Below are 15,070 nucleotides of genomic sequence, written 5' to 3'. Positions count from 1 at the left end.
ATAGAAGTGTCCATACATAACGTCCCCTCCGCTTCACACAGGGTGCTAAAGGAGAAGGAACCACTAGGTGGCAGCATATGAGCAGGTGAACCAAAGAGAACCAAATGCCTCTGGTTTTAGGAGCCTTTGCACCAATCCCATCCCACAGGTAAGGACAATGGCCATTATTCTAAACTGTTTTAACAGAGGGAGCAAACACAAACTCTTCTATATCCCTCCTCTGCCACCCACCTCTCTCCCACCTCCCCATCCTTCCCTGAAGACCCAGGGACCCAAATCGGAAAGGCTGGGTGGCTAAGAGGCCAGAATATCATCGTGCCACGGCTCTGTGGCTGAAAGACAACAGAAAAGGGGATACCAGAAAATAAAGAGCTGGAATGTAGGGCAGGATAAGAAGCTGAAAAAAAAGGTCTGCAGGGCGCGGTGGCTGACGCCTGTAATCCCAGCACTTTGGGAGGTCGAGGCAGGCGGATCACAAGGTCAGAAGTTTGTGACCAGCCTGGCCAACATGGTGAAACCCCATCTCTATTAAAAATACCCCAAAAATTAGCCAGGCGTGGTGGTGTGCGCCTGTAATCCCAGCTACGCAGGAGGCTGAGGCAGGAGAATCGCTTGAACCCGGGAGGCAGAGGTTTGCTGTGAGCCGAGATCGTGCCACTGCACAGAGTCTGGGCAACAGAGTGAGATTCTGTCTCAAAAAAAGAAGACCGGGCACGGTGGCTCACGCCTGTAATCCCAGCACTTTGGGAAGCCGAGGCGGGCGGATCACGAGGTCAAGAGATCGAGACCATCCAGGCCAACATGGTGAAACCCCGTCTCTACTAAAAAATACAAAAAAATAGCTGGGCGTGGTGGCGCGCACCTGTAGTTCCAGCTACTCAGGAGGCTGAGGCAGGAAAATTGCTTGAACCCCGGAGGCGGAGGTTGCAGTGAGCCAAGATAGTGCCACTGCACCCCAGCCTGGCCACAGAGTGAGACTCTGTCTCAAAAAAAAAGGAAAAAGAAAAGAAAAAGGTCAAGGTAACTTCACTCCCTGGTCTCTAAATCGTATGGCCATTGGCTTTCAGCATTAAAAAAAAAAAAAAAAAAAAAAATGTCCCTTCTATACCTGTAAACCAGAAGAAACAGCCACTTGCCAAACTACAAAGGCTTTTGGGTACCTCCATACACCCCACAGGAAGTATCACACTCAGATCTCTGGCTCTTCTGGCTGTGAAACTTAGCAGAAAAAGAAATCAGATTGGCACTAAAGTATAAAAACAAATGGCTTGATTGGAAATCTGGTCTGTAGCTGTTGTGGCTCTGACACTGTTATATGAAAAAAAAAAAAAAAGGTGGGGGTAGGGTGGCGTGGGTAGAGCATGTTTGATGGGTTGATGAGGCAATCTACAGGCGGAGGGACATTCTCTGCTAGGGGATAGTTTTAAAAGAGACTTTTGAAGTAGCAGATTCCTACAGTGTTGGAAACTAAACCTCACCCAGCAAAACTGCTCCCCACCCAATTGCCACAGTCTTAGCTGACAGCCTCAGATGGCAACAGGCTAATCAGATTACTGCTCCTCTGTTTGACTCTACTATCCAAATCCTCACCTCACTGCCTGCCACTAACAGGATAACTGGGGCATTAGATGACTTAACTAACCACATTATTTGCAGGATGGCTTCTTAATCACCACCAATTTTTCTGGCAAGTGAAATAGGGGAGAGGTGGAGATGAAAGGCTTTTTTCCTAATCCTAAATTTAAGAAGTAAATGTGAAAAAAAAAAAAAAAAAAAGAAGAAAGAAAAAAAGAAGTAAACATGGAATCATTTACACAGAATGTCCTGACACCCAGTCACTAATCTAACCTGGGACTGGCACAGTTTGGCCCGAATTGTCCAAGCTGGTATCTAAGAATACTAAATGCTCTGAAAGCAATCTTTCAGCTACATTTCATTAAACATACGTTTTTCTAGTGTGTTTTCCCTATCATCCACATAGCAAAATAGCATAGACATTGTTTTGCAATTACCTCAATATTGTCTCCATATGATGGCCTGGTATATCTCTTAGAAATCTGTATTTAATTAAAAACCAACTATATCTTTCTCGATAGTGAATAAAAAATGGGAAAGAGGTAAGAATTTCTATTAAGTCTTATTCCCTAAACTCAGGTTGATTTTGTTTTCAACTAGAGTAGCGTCAAAGATAGGGCTGACAAGGTGCCCTCCCTCCTGTTTGGGACAAATGTTTTATCTAAACAGAATATGTAAGGAGTTAATCTTGATCTCAAGTTGCCATTAATGTTTTTAAGAACTTTAGCTTCCCTAGTTGCACCATCTTATTTATAACCAGCTAGTATTTGCAAATAATGAAACTGAGGCTCGTAAAGGTTGTGACCGCTGGTTCAAAATCACACAAAAATCTGCCGTGGAAGAAGAAATAAAATGAAAACCCCTTGAAGTTCTCCATCAGCTGCTTTGCTTATTGCCTTACTCAAGTTCTATTGCAGTTAGACACCTCCAATGAGACATCTTTAAAATCCACATTTCACTCCAGTCCCTGGCATCACAATAAAGCAGTGGTGTCCGTGCAAAGCACAAGATAAAACACGTAGCTGGGGAGTAAGACCCCTGCCTTTAAGAACCAGCCTGAGAAAGCTGGAGTTGAAGAGAAGCAAGAAGAAAAAAAAGGAATAAAAGTATGCTCTCTCTCTTTTTTTTTTTTTTTTTTTGTGGTACCGTGACTCGGATCTCTCTCTTTTTTAATCTTAAGAACAAAATTCTCAGATGTCAGGGACAGTGGTGCTTTCATCTTTGGCAAAAAAAGAAAAGAAAAGACCTCCCCTCAGGTCTCCCACCGGGAGTGGCTCGGGAAGGATAAATCTCAAGTGACATTGATTTGTTAACTCCCAGAGCACCAGCAAAATCTGCAGGGCTGAGTTTAGAAAAAGCAGACCTCTACACAGAGGATTATCTCTGCGACACAGCCCAGTGAATCCAGCTTATTTTCTAGTTTGTGGATTATCATAGTCCCTTTGCTTCTTCCCTTCCCTACTGCCCAGCTATTTCATTTCCCACTAGAACTTACCGAGATTGGGTAGGGACTTTGAAATTTATAACTTAAAAGATTCTTTTTCAAGGGATTTGAATTAGTCTCCCTTTTTCCCTATAAAAAACTAACTGTTCAGAAAAATGCTGTTTTTCTCCTCTGTGTGAATTGATGACCATTCTTCGGGATTCAATTAATGATATATTTTAAGATTTAGCCCATGCTGCACAAAAATCTTTTACAAATATAATGGCCCCCAAAAATATTACCGTGTCAGAGGAAACTGAAGTACAATTAACAGTGATCATATCATTTATTCTCCAAAGGAGGACATTTATGAGAGTGAAAGGCAAGTTAATGATGATGCCAAGACCACAGGTATAAACTGAGAAGTGTGGTCATGCTAAAAATAAGGCAAAATGAGGTGCCCAGTCACCTGGGGAGTAGACGGTAGAGAAAGATGACCTGGCTTTCCTGGTATGAGGCTTGGCAGTGTCCCTTCTAATGAAGTCCTCTCCCCTGCAGGCCTGGTTTCTAGGAAGACGCTGCCAACAGGGCTTTCTTTTCCTGATGCCCAGGCATTCTGAGGGGTGTCTTTGGCATCAAGCCGCTTGTGGAGCTGGCCGGCTATCAGCAGCTGTGTGCATTCAGTTCCCTCGTGGGGTCCCATCACAGTCCGTCATCCCTCCACCTGGCAGAGTGCCACTGAAGGAAGCATTTTTGTGGCACTGGGCAATAGTATGCCACTTCCTTGCCTCCTGTGACAGAAGTATTCCAAGAAGCTTCTAGTGCTAGTCCTCAAAGAGGGCATCTGGTTCCACTGTAGACACTCTCAGCCTGATGGTGAGCAGCTGGTCAGCTTTTATCCTCCACATCCCATCATGGAACAGGAAACAGGCTACAGACATTTCCCTTTTCCACACCATCAGACTTGCCAGCATTGCTGTGCTGTGAGTCACCAAGGTAGCATACGCACACCACCAATCCCATGGACCTGTCATGAACATATTCCACCTCTGGACAAGCACACAGCATCTGCAGATTTAAGCTCATTTATTCAACATCTCCACGATTAGGGGACCAGAACTTGGAGCCGATTACTTCATTCTGTTAGTGCAAGGCTTCTCAACTTCAGCATTATTCACATTATAGGCCAGATAATTCTATGTTGTTGGGGGCATTATAAGATGTTCAGCCGCATCCCTGGCCTCTACCCACTAAATGCCAGTGGCCTCCCCCTCCCCTATCCCTGAGCTCTGACCACCGAAAATATTTCTAGGCACTAATATCCCCTGGGGGCAAAATCTCCCCTGGTTGAGAATCGCTGTCTGAGGGCATTTGGGGTGTGCTTAGTGCAAACCACAGAGAAACCGTCCTGCCTTCTAGAAGTTTGTGCTTGAGCCGCTGGATTATAGTAACAGAGATTACAGCTGGGTTAAGCAGATACAGCATTTAAATGCCACAAATCCTCCAGGGCTTAAAAACCCTTTGCTCTACCTTTAAGATCTGCTCACCTGTGCTGCTGCAGATTTGCACTATGATGTGTTGGAATGAGTAAGGCCATACTCACCAGTTCAGAGCTGCATTACAGTGTCTCTCTCATGTCTCAAGCCCTGCGGTTACTATCCCTTGTTTCCCTTTTCTGCGACAGAAATCTAAAAGAGGGCCGGGCGCGGTGGCTCAAGCCTGTAATCCCAGCACTTTGGGAGGCCGAGGCGGGTGGATCACGAGGTCAAGAGATCGAGACCATCCTGGTCAACATGGTGAAACCCCGTCTCTACTAAAAATACAAAAAAGTAGCTGGGCATGGTGGTGCGTGCCTGTAATCCCAGCTACTGAGGAGGCTGAGGCAGGAGAATTGCCTGAACCCAGGAGGCGGAGGTTGCGGTGAGCCGAGATCGCGCCATTGCACTCTAGCCTGGGTAACAAGAGTGAAACTCCGTCTCAAAAAAAAAAAAAAAAAAGAAATCTAAAAGAGGAGTGCTGAAACTCTCAATTAGGACCAAGTGAAATGCTGTGTACTTCAGATCAAGAAACACAGGCTCCTAGAAACACCATGCAGAAGGTAGCCACAGCTGAAAGGGTTCAGCTCTGGTTCCCTCCTCAGTGCACTGGTGGGGCTGGGGCCAGGTAACATGCTTTGCGTGTGTTGACTACAGTCCCCAGGCAGAAATGGGGAGATTCAGGACAGATTGCAATCTCTTGGCTGTGATTTTCCTGATCCTTTGTGTTCATTTAGGGGAAAGTTTTCTCATACAAAATGACTCCCAGGAGCTCTGTCCAGAACCAAAAAATAAAACAAAAATGCAACCAAAACCACTGCCTTCTCAGGAGGCCAAAATAGAAGTGAGGTCCAGTGCCATTGTTGTCTCTGCCAGCATAGGCCAGACAGGAGGACCATCGCTGGCCCTGGTGCCAGCCAGAGCCCTGTTGACGCTACCTCCCATGGGCCCTGAATCAGAGGCACCTGGAAGGGTTATTAGCAGGATTGGAACTCATCCCTCTGCTGGGACTAGATCATAATTACAGTAATTTTCTAACAGAGCTCAGCAGTAGGACTGTTTAATCAGCATCTGACTCCCTTGTGCTCTCAGTCCTCATTACTCAAGGAGAGGAGTGGGATGGCTCTTAAAGAGACAGTGCCCGCCTTTCAGCATTTTGAACAGATGTGCCCTAATTGGTAGAATATATCTAAGTCTCACAGCTTATAGCAGGCAGGCTGCATTGCCTCCAACAAACCGCCTCAGGCGTTCACTGTTCTGGGCCTTCTGCTGGAAGGATTCGGGTCAGGCTGCTGGTGGGCTGGGCTTTCCACACCAACACAGCCACCAGGGAAAGGGCACACACAGGGCTAGAGCACTTATACGAGATTTGAACAGGCTGGTCCTTTCTGAACTGACGGTACCAAAGAAAAAGTGCTTCGCTGAAGGATGGGAAGGAGAGACTTGACAGCCATGCATGAAAAGAAATTTTGGCTGGTGGCTTCCCATAATCCAGAGATTCCAGAAGCATCTTGCGTTCCTGTCCTTCCAGGGGAAAAAACCTTAGAGACTTTCCAGTAGTCTCCTAATTCTCACACCCTAGCTTTATCACCTCTGTTTATTATCTGTGGCCCTTTGACTACCAAGAAAATACTCCTTTGCTTCTTTTCCTTCTCCTTTGCTTGTGAAAATAGACCAGATCTCCCCTGAACAAAAGAGAATTATTCACTTTGTTCATTGAGTCAGGAGCACTCTGTCTCCCAGGAAGTATAGTTCTTGTTAATCTTTGAGCATAAGTTGTCTGTGTTTATATCTCGAGATTTGAGGTCTGCAGTGTTTTTCCCCCCTAAGAAGTCATATCTCTAATAAAAACTGGATGCAGTGGCTCACACCTATAATCCCAGGACTTTGGGAGGCCGAGGCAGGCATATCACCTGAGGTCAGAAGTTCAAGATCAGCCTGGCCAACATGTTGAAATGTTGTCTCTACTAAAAATACAAAACTTAGCTGGGCATGGTGGCGGGCTCCTGTAATACCAGCTATTTCAGAGGCTGAGGCAGAAGAATCACTTGAACCCAAGAGGTGGAGGCTGCAGTGAGCCAAGCCAAGATTACACCACTGCACTTCAGCCTGGGCAACAGAGCAAGACTACATCTCAAAAATAAATAAAATTTAAAAAGCTGTATTCCTAATAAGAAGCCAGAACTGGCTTTCACCACCCTATTGGTAAGCCAAATGCATACTTGGTCTTTGTAGGAAGGGGGGGTCCCCAAAACAGTTTAGAAGAGCTAAGGCAGGAAGTAGATGAGAAATAAGAAATGGGACTGGGGGCAGTGACTCAGGCTTGTAATCCCAGCACTTTGGAAGGCCGAGGCAGGCGGATCACTTGAGGTCAGGAGTTTGAGACCAGCCTGGCCAACATGGTAAAACCCCATCTCTACTAAAAATACAAAAATTAGCCAGGCATGGTGGCACATGCCTGTAATCTGTTACTTAGGAGGCTGAGGCAGGAGAATCACTTAAACCTGGGAGGCAGAAGTTGTAGTGAGCCGAGATTGTGCCACTGCACTCCAGCCTGGGTGAGAATAAGACTCTATCTCAAAAAAAAACTACATCTCAAAAAAAGAAAAAAAAAAAGTATAGTGGGTAAGAACAGGAAAGGGAGCACTCATCCATAGTTCAAAGAAAGGTACTTTGAGCCAGTCTCTGTCTGAGTCTTCTACAGAACTGAGTCCCTACTGAGAGGGCAGTCCCTCCAGCTTCAGATCACTGCCCAGTGCTCCACTAAGGAAGTGCTACGTTGCGCTGCTGTGGTTATGTTTGGTTTTAGCTACATCTCAGCTGGCTGCCCATACATAAATCCACAGATGCCACTCTAGCCTCTGATTTAATGCTCCTGCAGCTTCTGTGAGGCAGGCTGGAAACTGATCTATTCCCCTTTCTACCCCCAACCCCTCCTTACATCAAATTCTTCAGGCCTACTGTCTACCCCACCCCTAGGGTATTAAGCATATTCTGCAAGAGCTGAGGCATATAAACAAATTCACATACATGGAACTAACTTAATGCCCAATCAGATTGTTAAAAAGTCGTGATCAGGTTAAAAAGGCCAGGTGTGGTGGCTCATGCCTATAATCCTATCCCTTTGGGAGGCCAAGGTGAGTGGATCATCTGAGGTCAGGAGTTAGAGACCATCCTGGCCAACATGGTGAAACCCCGTCTCTACTAAAAATACAAAAATTACCTGGGTGTGGAGGCATGCGCCAGTAGTCCCAGCTACTCGGGAGGCTGAGGCAGGAGAATCGCTTGAACCAGGGAGGTGGAGTTTGCCGCCGAGATTGCACATCTCAAAAATTAATTAATTAATTAAAATAAAAATACAAATTAAAAAATTAGCCAGCTATGGTGGCAGGCCCCTGTAATCCCAGCTACTCAGGAGGCTGAAGCAGATGAATTGATTGATGCTGGGAGGCGGAGGTTGCAGTGAGCTGAGATTGCTCCCTGGTCAGCAAAGGGCGACCCTGCCTCAATTAAGGCACACACATAAACACTCACTGAGCTCTGTTTCCTCAATGAAAAAAGGCACATATACCTGCCCTACCTTCCTCACTAGGCACTGAGAAGGGCCAATATAATTATGCTTATATAACTTAGCATTTTAATATAAGAAAACCCACCCCCACACACAAATACATTTCCTCCCACCAAACAAAACAGCCCCCATAAGCTTGGAATCAGTCTTCCTGGGTAATGGATGACTAGATGTGGGCCACGGAGGTATCTGACAGAAAAAAGGTGACTAAATCAGAACAGAACTTGACTCAAAACTGAATTCTAAACAAAATATTTTTATTTTACAAACAGCTCAATGAGCCACTCCCCCCCATCTAATCCCCCATCTTTCATAGAGGTCATCCAGCCACGCAGGGACAGAGCAAAACAGAAGAGGGCCCTATGGCACTATCTGGATGGAGGGGAAAACTCATATGCACAATTTTTCTGATGACCCCAGGCCTGTATTATTAGAAAAGTGCATTCTTTCTTAGGACTTCTCCTTCCAAGGCCTATACTTAACTCAGAAAGAGACTGAAAGGAAATGGTGCCTGGCCTTAGATTAACTGAGGTGCTGTTGTAGGCACGCTGCCAATGGATCATTAAAAAACTGGGAGTCAGAAAAATCACATCCATGTCTTTGAATGGCTCCTGCTGTCCCAGCAGCCGAGCCTGCTGGCAGAACTAGCTGCTGAGCACCAACTCCAGAAAGAAAAGGTGCGAACAGAAGAAGGCCAACCCAACTTGCTGTTTTTTGGCTGAGTAGGGAATTGACAGACCACCTCCGGCTCCTGTCTGGAAGTTTCGAGATCAGAGAGCTTCAGGCACAGCTGGGTTCACAGCTGCACCATTTGGAGCATTGGACTCATTAATATTCATGAGCCATCCCCACCAATCGGCAGAGTGGATGCCATTAGGTTAGCATCTGTCGGCTTTTTGTGAGGGTTGCGCGTGGAGTTTTTTTCCCCTTTTAAATGAACTTCTTCTGACATTTTGGATTTGCCTCTGTAGGTTTTCTATCCTCGCCTTGCTCTGCTACATCATATAAAGGAGAGACCCAGGGGAGGCGGGCAGGAAAGAGGGATGAATACCAGCCAGGGCTTTGCATCTGCCTGTTGACAAACTTTATTTCTCTTTCAGCACCTGGCACCTCAGACAGGCTGCAAGGATGGAAGCAGCATCAGGTAAATTATACCTAACAAGGTTCATGCCCAGAACTGTGAGAAGAGTTGGATCCCAGCTCTTTGGAAGGCAATCCTTCCTCCAGTGGTGAACTTGAGCTGCACACACAATGCAGGAGAGCTGCAGAGCACAGTTCTGAACCATTATTTCCACGCTGATAAATTCATGATTTATGAAAGGAACTACTGCCAGCCCTCACTCCCTCCTTCTCTGCTACAGCTTGTTAGACACAAATTGCAACAACAATCTTAAATACTTGCATTTTATTTCAGGCCAAAGTCCCTCAACTCTGAACTAAATGCCATGACAGTCCCACAGCATAGGCTGGTAGTAAAAGAGCCCACAGACAGGGTAGGATGGCCAGAGGAGGGAGGAGTGGGCGAGAGGGAGGGGAAGAATCACACAAACAAACCTAAGAGTAGAGCAATGCAGAATGCCCATGGCACTCTGCTCCTACCAGCTCTGGCTCTCGGTGGAGATGAAGAATGGCAGCAGGACAGAATGCCTCATTGTCTGAAGGAGAGCGTGTTCTTCCTCATCCCCAGAGCCCTCTCTTCCAGGCAGAAACAAAGCCCTTGCGCCCCACTGAATGAACATATGGCCTCCCTGCAGCACAGCAGAGGGACGCTAGCGGCTGAAGCCCTGGAGGCAGGGAACTGTTACCAAAGAAGAAAAGGACTCAGAAAAGAAAGGAGCCCACTCTAACCCTGCAGAAAAGATAGCCATCTCTCCCCTTTATAACCAGGCCCCTGAGCTGTTGCTGTTCCCTCTGGCTGTGGCCAGCCACTTCTCTCTCATGCATGACCATGAGCTGTTGTGCAGGTCTCAGGCTCCACTCAGCCAGATTAAGGTCTCGGGACATAAAACCCCTGCAGCAGGAGTCACAGCACCAGTTCCATTCAGTGGTACCGGTGGAAGAAAAAGCAAGGTGGAAAGTAAATATTCATCCCCCCCATCCATGCAAGGAGGTAGGCAAGAGGCCAGCCTTCCAGAAACAAAGTGCTCTAGGGCTACAGCAAAAACTGAAGCCAGTCAAGATGGGGACACAACGTAATCACTCCTGTTGGGACAATGTTCAATATGGCAGCTTAGAATCTGCCACATACAGCTCCCCAAAACCAGCCACTTGAGGAAGTACTCCCGGTCCTACATACAAATGACCTGTAGAAACTCACCTCCCAGGAGAGTAAATATGGGTTCTGTTCAAAATAAACAGCCCCTGGGCCTTATGCTTAACTTACAAACATCTGCACAGTATTTATTCCCATGGAAGAGGCATAAGGGGCTGTTATGACTGACCTGTCACTCAGCCCAAGCAGAGGAGACTAGAAGACACTAAGCAACCCAGCCTCCCACAATACCTGCCCTGTGCCCAATCCCACCTGAGTAAGTCTCCTGGCCCGCATCTTCTCTGACCATCTCAGAGCAGAACCCAGAGCTCACTTTTCCAAAACTGTTTCTAACTGACCAGGATCCAAAGGCACAGCATAGTCTCCTCCCAGGGCCCTCCTCACAGACTGAGGAGTGGAGGTTCCCTCATTGGGTCTTCCAAAATCACAGCATAATGGCGAGGAGAGGGGTGGGAGAGTGGGACTTTCCAATGAAGGAACCTCAGAGTCAACAACTGGAGCCCACACTTCTAAATGGTCTTTTTCTTCACTGGCAGGCGGTGAGGGAGAGTTCCTCCTACCAGATCTTGGAAGAAAGCAGCAACTGGAAAAGAGTGGAAAACGGAAAAGAAGGGTATGAACAGCTTGGGTAACATAGGGAGACCCTGTCTCTACAAAAAATAAAAATAAATTAGCCAGGCATGGTGGCATATGCCTGTAATCCCAGCGACTCCAGAGGCTGAGGCGGGAGGACTGAGCCTGGGAGGTCAAGGCTGCAGTGAGTTATGACTATACCACTGCACTTCAGTCTGTGCAACAGAGTGAGACTCTGTCTCAGAAAAAAAAAAAGAGTATGAACATATAAACAAAAATGAATGGGAAGGAGGTCTCTCTGAGCCTATTCTGGCTCAGAAGGCTGCCCAATTAAAAAAAAAAATGGCTGGGTACGGTGAATTGTTTGAGCCTGGGAGGTGGAGACCAGCCTGGGCAACATGGTGAAACCCTGTCTCAATTAAAAAAAAAAAAGTGGCCGGGCACAGTGGTTCACACCTGTAATCCCAGCACTTTGGGAGGCTGAGGCAGGTAGATCACCTGAGGTCAGGAGTTCAAGACCAGCCTGGCCAACATGGCGAAACCCCATTTCTACTAAAAATACAAAAACAGCCAGGCATGATGGCAGGCGACTGTAATCCCAGCTACTTGGGAGGCTGAGGCAGGAGAATTGCTTGAACCTGGAAGGCGGAGGTTGCAGTGAGCCGAGATCACACCACTGCATTCCAGCCTGGGTGATAGGGTGAGACTCTGTCTCAAAAAAAAAAAAAAAAAATTAAAATTAAAAAAATGAACAGATAAATGCAAATGAATGGATAAACAAAATAAGCTTATACAGCCATACAAATGGACTGTTATTTAGCCATAAAAATGGGAAAAAAGAAAAAAAGTAATGAAGTAATGATGCATACTACAATATGAATGAACCTTGAAAACATTATACTACATAAAAGAAGCCAGTCACAAAAGACCACATATCATATGACTCCATTTGTGTAAATGTCCAAAACAGACAAATCCATAGACAGAAAAAGTATACTAGTTGTTGCCAGGAGCTGGGGGGAAGGGAAGGACAGGGGAGTCACTGCTCATGGGTACAAGGTTTCTTTCAGGATGGTGAAAATGAAAATGTTCTAAAATTGACTGTGGTGGCTGACAGTTATACAACCCAGTGACTACAATAAAAACTACTGAACTGTATATTAAAAAGGTAAAGTTTAAAAAAAATTTTTTTGAGACAAAATTTCACTCTTGTCTCCCATGCTGGAGTGCAGTGGCGCTCGGCTCACTGCAACCTCTGCCTCCCAGGTTCAAGCGATTCTCCTGCCTAAGCCTCCAGAGTAGCTGGGGCTACAGGCACGAGCCACCACACCCAATTAATTTTTCAATTTTTAGTAGAGATGTGGTTTCACCATGTTGGTCAAGATGTTCTTGATCTCCTGACTTTATGATCCACCAGCCTTGGCCTCCCAAAGTGCTGGGATTACAGGTGTGAGCTACCGCACCCCACCTAAAAAGGTAAACTTTATGGCAGGTAAATTGTATGTCAATAAAGCTATTAGGCCAGTGGTGGTGGCTCACACCACCTAGCACTTTGGGAGGCGGAGGTGGGCAGATCACCAGAGGTCAGGGGTTCAAGACCAGCCTGGCCAACATGCTGAAACCCTGTCTCTACTAAAAATACAAAAATTAGCCAGGCGTGGTGGCACATGTCTGTAATCCCAGCTACTTAGGAGGTTGAGGCAGGAGAATCACTTGAACCTGGGAGGCAGAGGTTGCAGTGAGCTGAGATGGTGCCATTGCACTTCAGCCTGGGAGAAAGAGTGAGCCTCCATTTCCAAGGAATAAAAAACTGAATAAATGAGAAAGCTTTCCCTTCTTTCTTCCCAGGTTTCAGAAGGAGCCCCTGCTACCCAGTGGTGGATTAACATAGACCCACTGGATAGATAGCCATGCACCCAAAGAACAAGATCTCTGCGAAAGGCTATCCATGCCATAACATTACTTTCCCTAACAAATGGACACCTCTCTGGTCCAGGTTCTAGCAAACCTAGCCCCTGCTATCTCAAAGAGTACTCCATTTACCTCTTAGGCTGGTCTCCTTTAGCCAGGTGAGAAGAGCTCTGCCTTTCTTCCTGGGCCCAGCCACAGTTTGACATAGCATATCGAAGAATGGCATCAGACACAGTCATGGTGCTTCGGCCCTGGACACAGGCTTCTATCTCAGGCACCGAAAGCTGGCTTTGCAGGAAGAGGTGCAACTGACTGTCTGACAAGAGAACCACACTCTGCAGGACCCTGGGGAAAACACAGGTAGCACGACACAGAGCATCACCCTGAGGAACTGCTCTCCATTCTCCGTCCTCTGAAGGGCTTCTGGCTACCTGAGCAGGGAGTTCCATCCTGCCTGGTGCCTTCCTCCACCCACCCTTGCCTCCACACTCAGGGGCCAGTGCCAGCCTGTTAAGTCCACTCACTTTTCAAGGAAGTGCTGTAGACCTTGTCGTCGCTTCTCAATAAACTCATCTGAGGTGCCAAAGAAGGTTGACTTCCCAGGAAGTTCAGGTACAGGCCTGTGGAGCCACATGATATAACACCCATGATAAGTGTAACATCTAAGATAGTCATTCTAGCCTCAGATCAAGGAAACACCCTGAAAAGAGGCCTAGTCAATACAATTAGCTTTTAATAAAGGGTTGTGTTAACATTGACTGACTGAATGCCAAATGTCAAGCCAGACTATGCTAAATGTTTTATAAACATTATTTCATTTAGTCATCCCAAAGCCCCATGAGAAAGATATTAGTAAACTCACTTTAGATCAGAGAAGTTAAGTAAATTTTCCACTGTTATACAGCTAGTACGCAGCAAAGCTCATATCGGAACCAGGTCTATGACTATAAAGCCCATGCTGATACATTATTTTGTCTGTTTCTTTGATTTTAGAGACAAAGTATTGCTTTCTAAGCTGCTCTCTCCAGGTCACCCAGGCTGCAGTGCAGTGGCATAATCGTGAGCTAGTTTACTGCAGCCTCAAGTTCCTGGGCTCAAGTAATCCTCCTGCATCAGCCTCCTGAATAGCTATGACTACAGGCACGTGCCACTGTGCCCACCTAATTTATTTACTTATTTATTTACTTATGTATCTGTGGAGATGAGAGTATTGCTTTGTTGCCCAGGCTGGTCTTAATCCCCTGGCCTCAGTGAACTTCCTTTCTTAACCTCCCAAAGCACTGGATTTACATGTGTGAGCCACCAAGCCCAGCCACACTATGTTGTTCATAAAACCCACTCCTGGCTGGGTGGCTTGGTTCATGCCTGTAATCCTAGCACTTCTGGAAGGAGTTCAACACCAGCCTGAGCAACATGGCGAAATCATCTCTACTTTAAAAAAAAAAAAAAAAGAAAAAAAAACAGGCTTGTCATGGTGGCTCATGCCTGTAATCCCAGCACTTTGGGAGGCTGAGGTGGGTGGATCACCTGAGGTCAAAAGTTCAAGACCAGCCTGGCCAAAATGGTGAAACCCCATCTCTACCAAAAACACAAAAATTAGGTCAAGTACAGTGGCTCACACCTGTAATCCCAGCACTTTGGGAGGCTAAGGCAGGCAGATCACCAAGGTCGGGAGTTCCAGACTAGCCTGACCAACATATAGAAACCCCTTCTCTACTAAAAATACAAAATTAGCTGGGCGCGGTGGCTCACGCCTGTAATCCCAGCACTTTGGGAGGCCGAGGCGGGTGGATCACGAGGTCAAGAGATCGAGACCATCCTAGTCAACATGGTGAAACCCCATCTCTACTAAAAATACAAAAAATTAGCTGGGCATGGTGGCGCGTGCCTGTAATCCCAGCTACTCAGGAGGCTGAGGCAGGAGAATTGCCTGAACCCAAGAGGCAGAGGTTGCGGTCAGCTGAGATCGCAGTCAGCTGAGATCACGCCATTGCGCTCCAGCCTGGGTAACAAGAGCGAAACTCCATCTCAAAAAAAAAAAAAGAAAAAATTAGCTGGGCGTGTTGGTACATGCCTGTAATCCCAGCTACTTGGGAGGCAGGAGAATCGCTTGAATCCAGGAGGCAGAGATGATGGTGAGCCGAGATTGGGCCATTGCACTCCAGCCGGGGCAACAAGAGTGAAACTCCATCTCAAAAAAAAAAAAAAAA

At 46.4% G+C, this 15,070-nt stretch overlaps 2 protein-coding genes and 1 long non-coding RNA gene across 6 annotated transcripts in view; 2 read left to right on the top strand and 1 right to left on the bottom strand.

The window, feature by feature from the left end:
- Window positions 1–442, top strand: part of SKAP1 (src kinase associated phosphoprotein 1) — a 314,730-nt gene extending 314,288 nt beyond the window's left edge. Inside the window, exon 13 of the mRNA XM_032279878.1 lies at window positions 42–442. The gene's annotated coding sequence lies outside the window, so the exon portion shown is untranslated. The remainder of the gene's footprint in view (window positions 1–41) is intronic.
- Window positions 443–8,340: 7,898 nt separating this feature from the next.
- SNX11 (sorting nexin 11) overlaps window positions 8,341–15,070 on the bottom strand; it is a 13,859-nt gene continuing 7,129 nt past the window's right edge. For all 4 annotated transcript variants that reach the window (XM_032279876.1, XM_032279873.1, XM_032279874.1 and 1 more), the window contains 3 exons: window positions 13,385–13,480; window positions 12,993–13,205; window positions 8,341–10,959 (listed from right to left, as the gene is read on the bottom strand). In XM_032279876.1, coding sequence (XP_032135767.1) covers window positions 10,686–10,959; window positions 12,993–13,205; window positions 13,385–13,480 — 583 coding nt within the window. In that variant the 3' untranslated portion in view covers window positions 8,341–10,685. The remainder of the gene's footprint in view (window positions 10,960–12,992; window positions 13,206–13,384; window positions 13,481–15,070) is intronic.
- LOC116552921 lies at window positions 11,917–13,618 on the top strand. Its single transcript, XR_004269554.1, has 2 exons — window positions 11,917–12,117; window positions 12,798–13,618. It is a non-coding gene; the product is annotated as an uncharacterized LOC116552921 (long non-coding RNA).

This window comes from Sapajus apella, unplaced genomic scaffold (assembly GCF_009761245.1).
Source record: "Sapajus apella isolate SASKATOON/1434 unplaced genomic scaffold, GSC_monkey_1.0 scaffold12, whole genome shotgun sequence".
Classification (NCBI taxonomy): Eukaryota; Metazoa; Chordata; class Mammalia; order Primates; family Cebidae; genus Sapajus; species Sapajus apella.
Note: the sequence above shows the minus strand (reverse complement) of the source record. Positions and strands in the feature narration are given on the sequence as shown.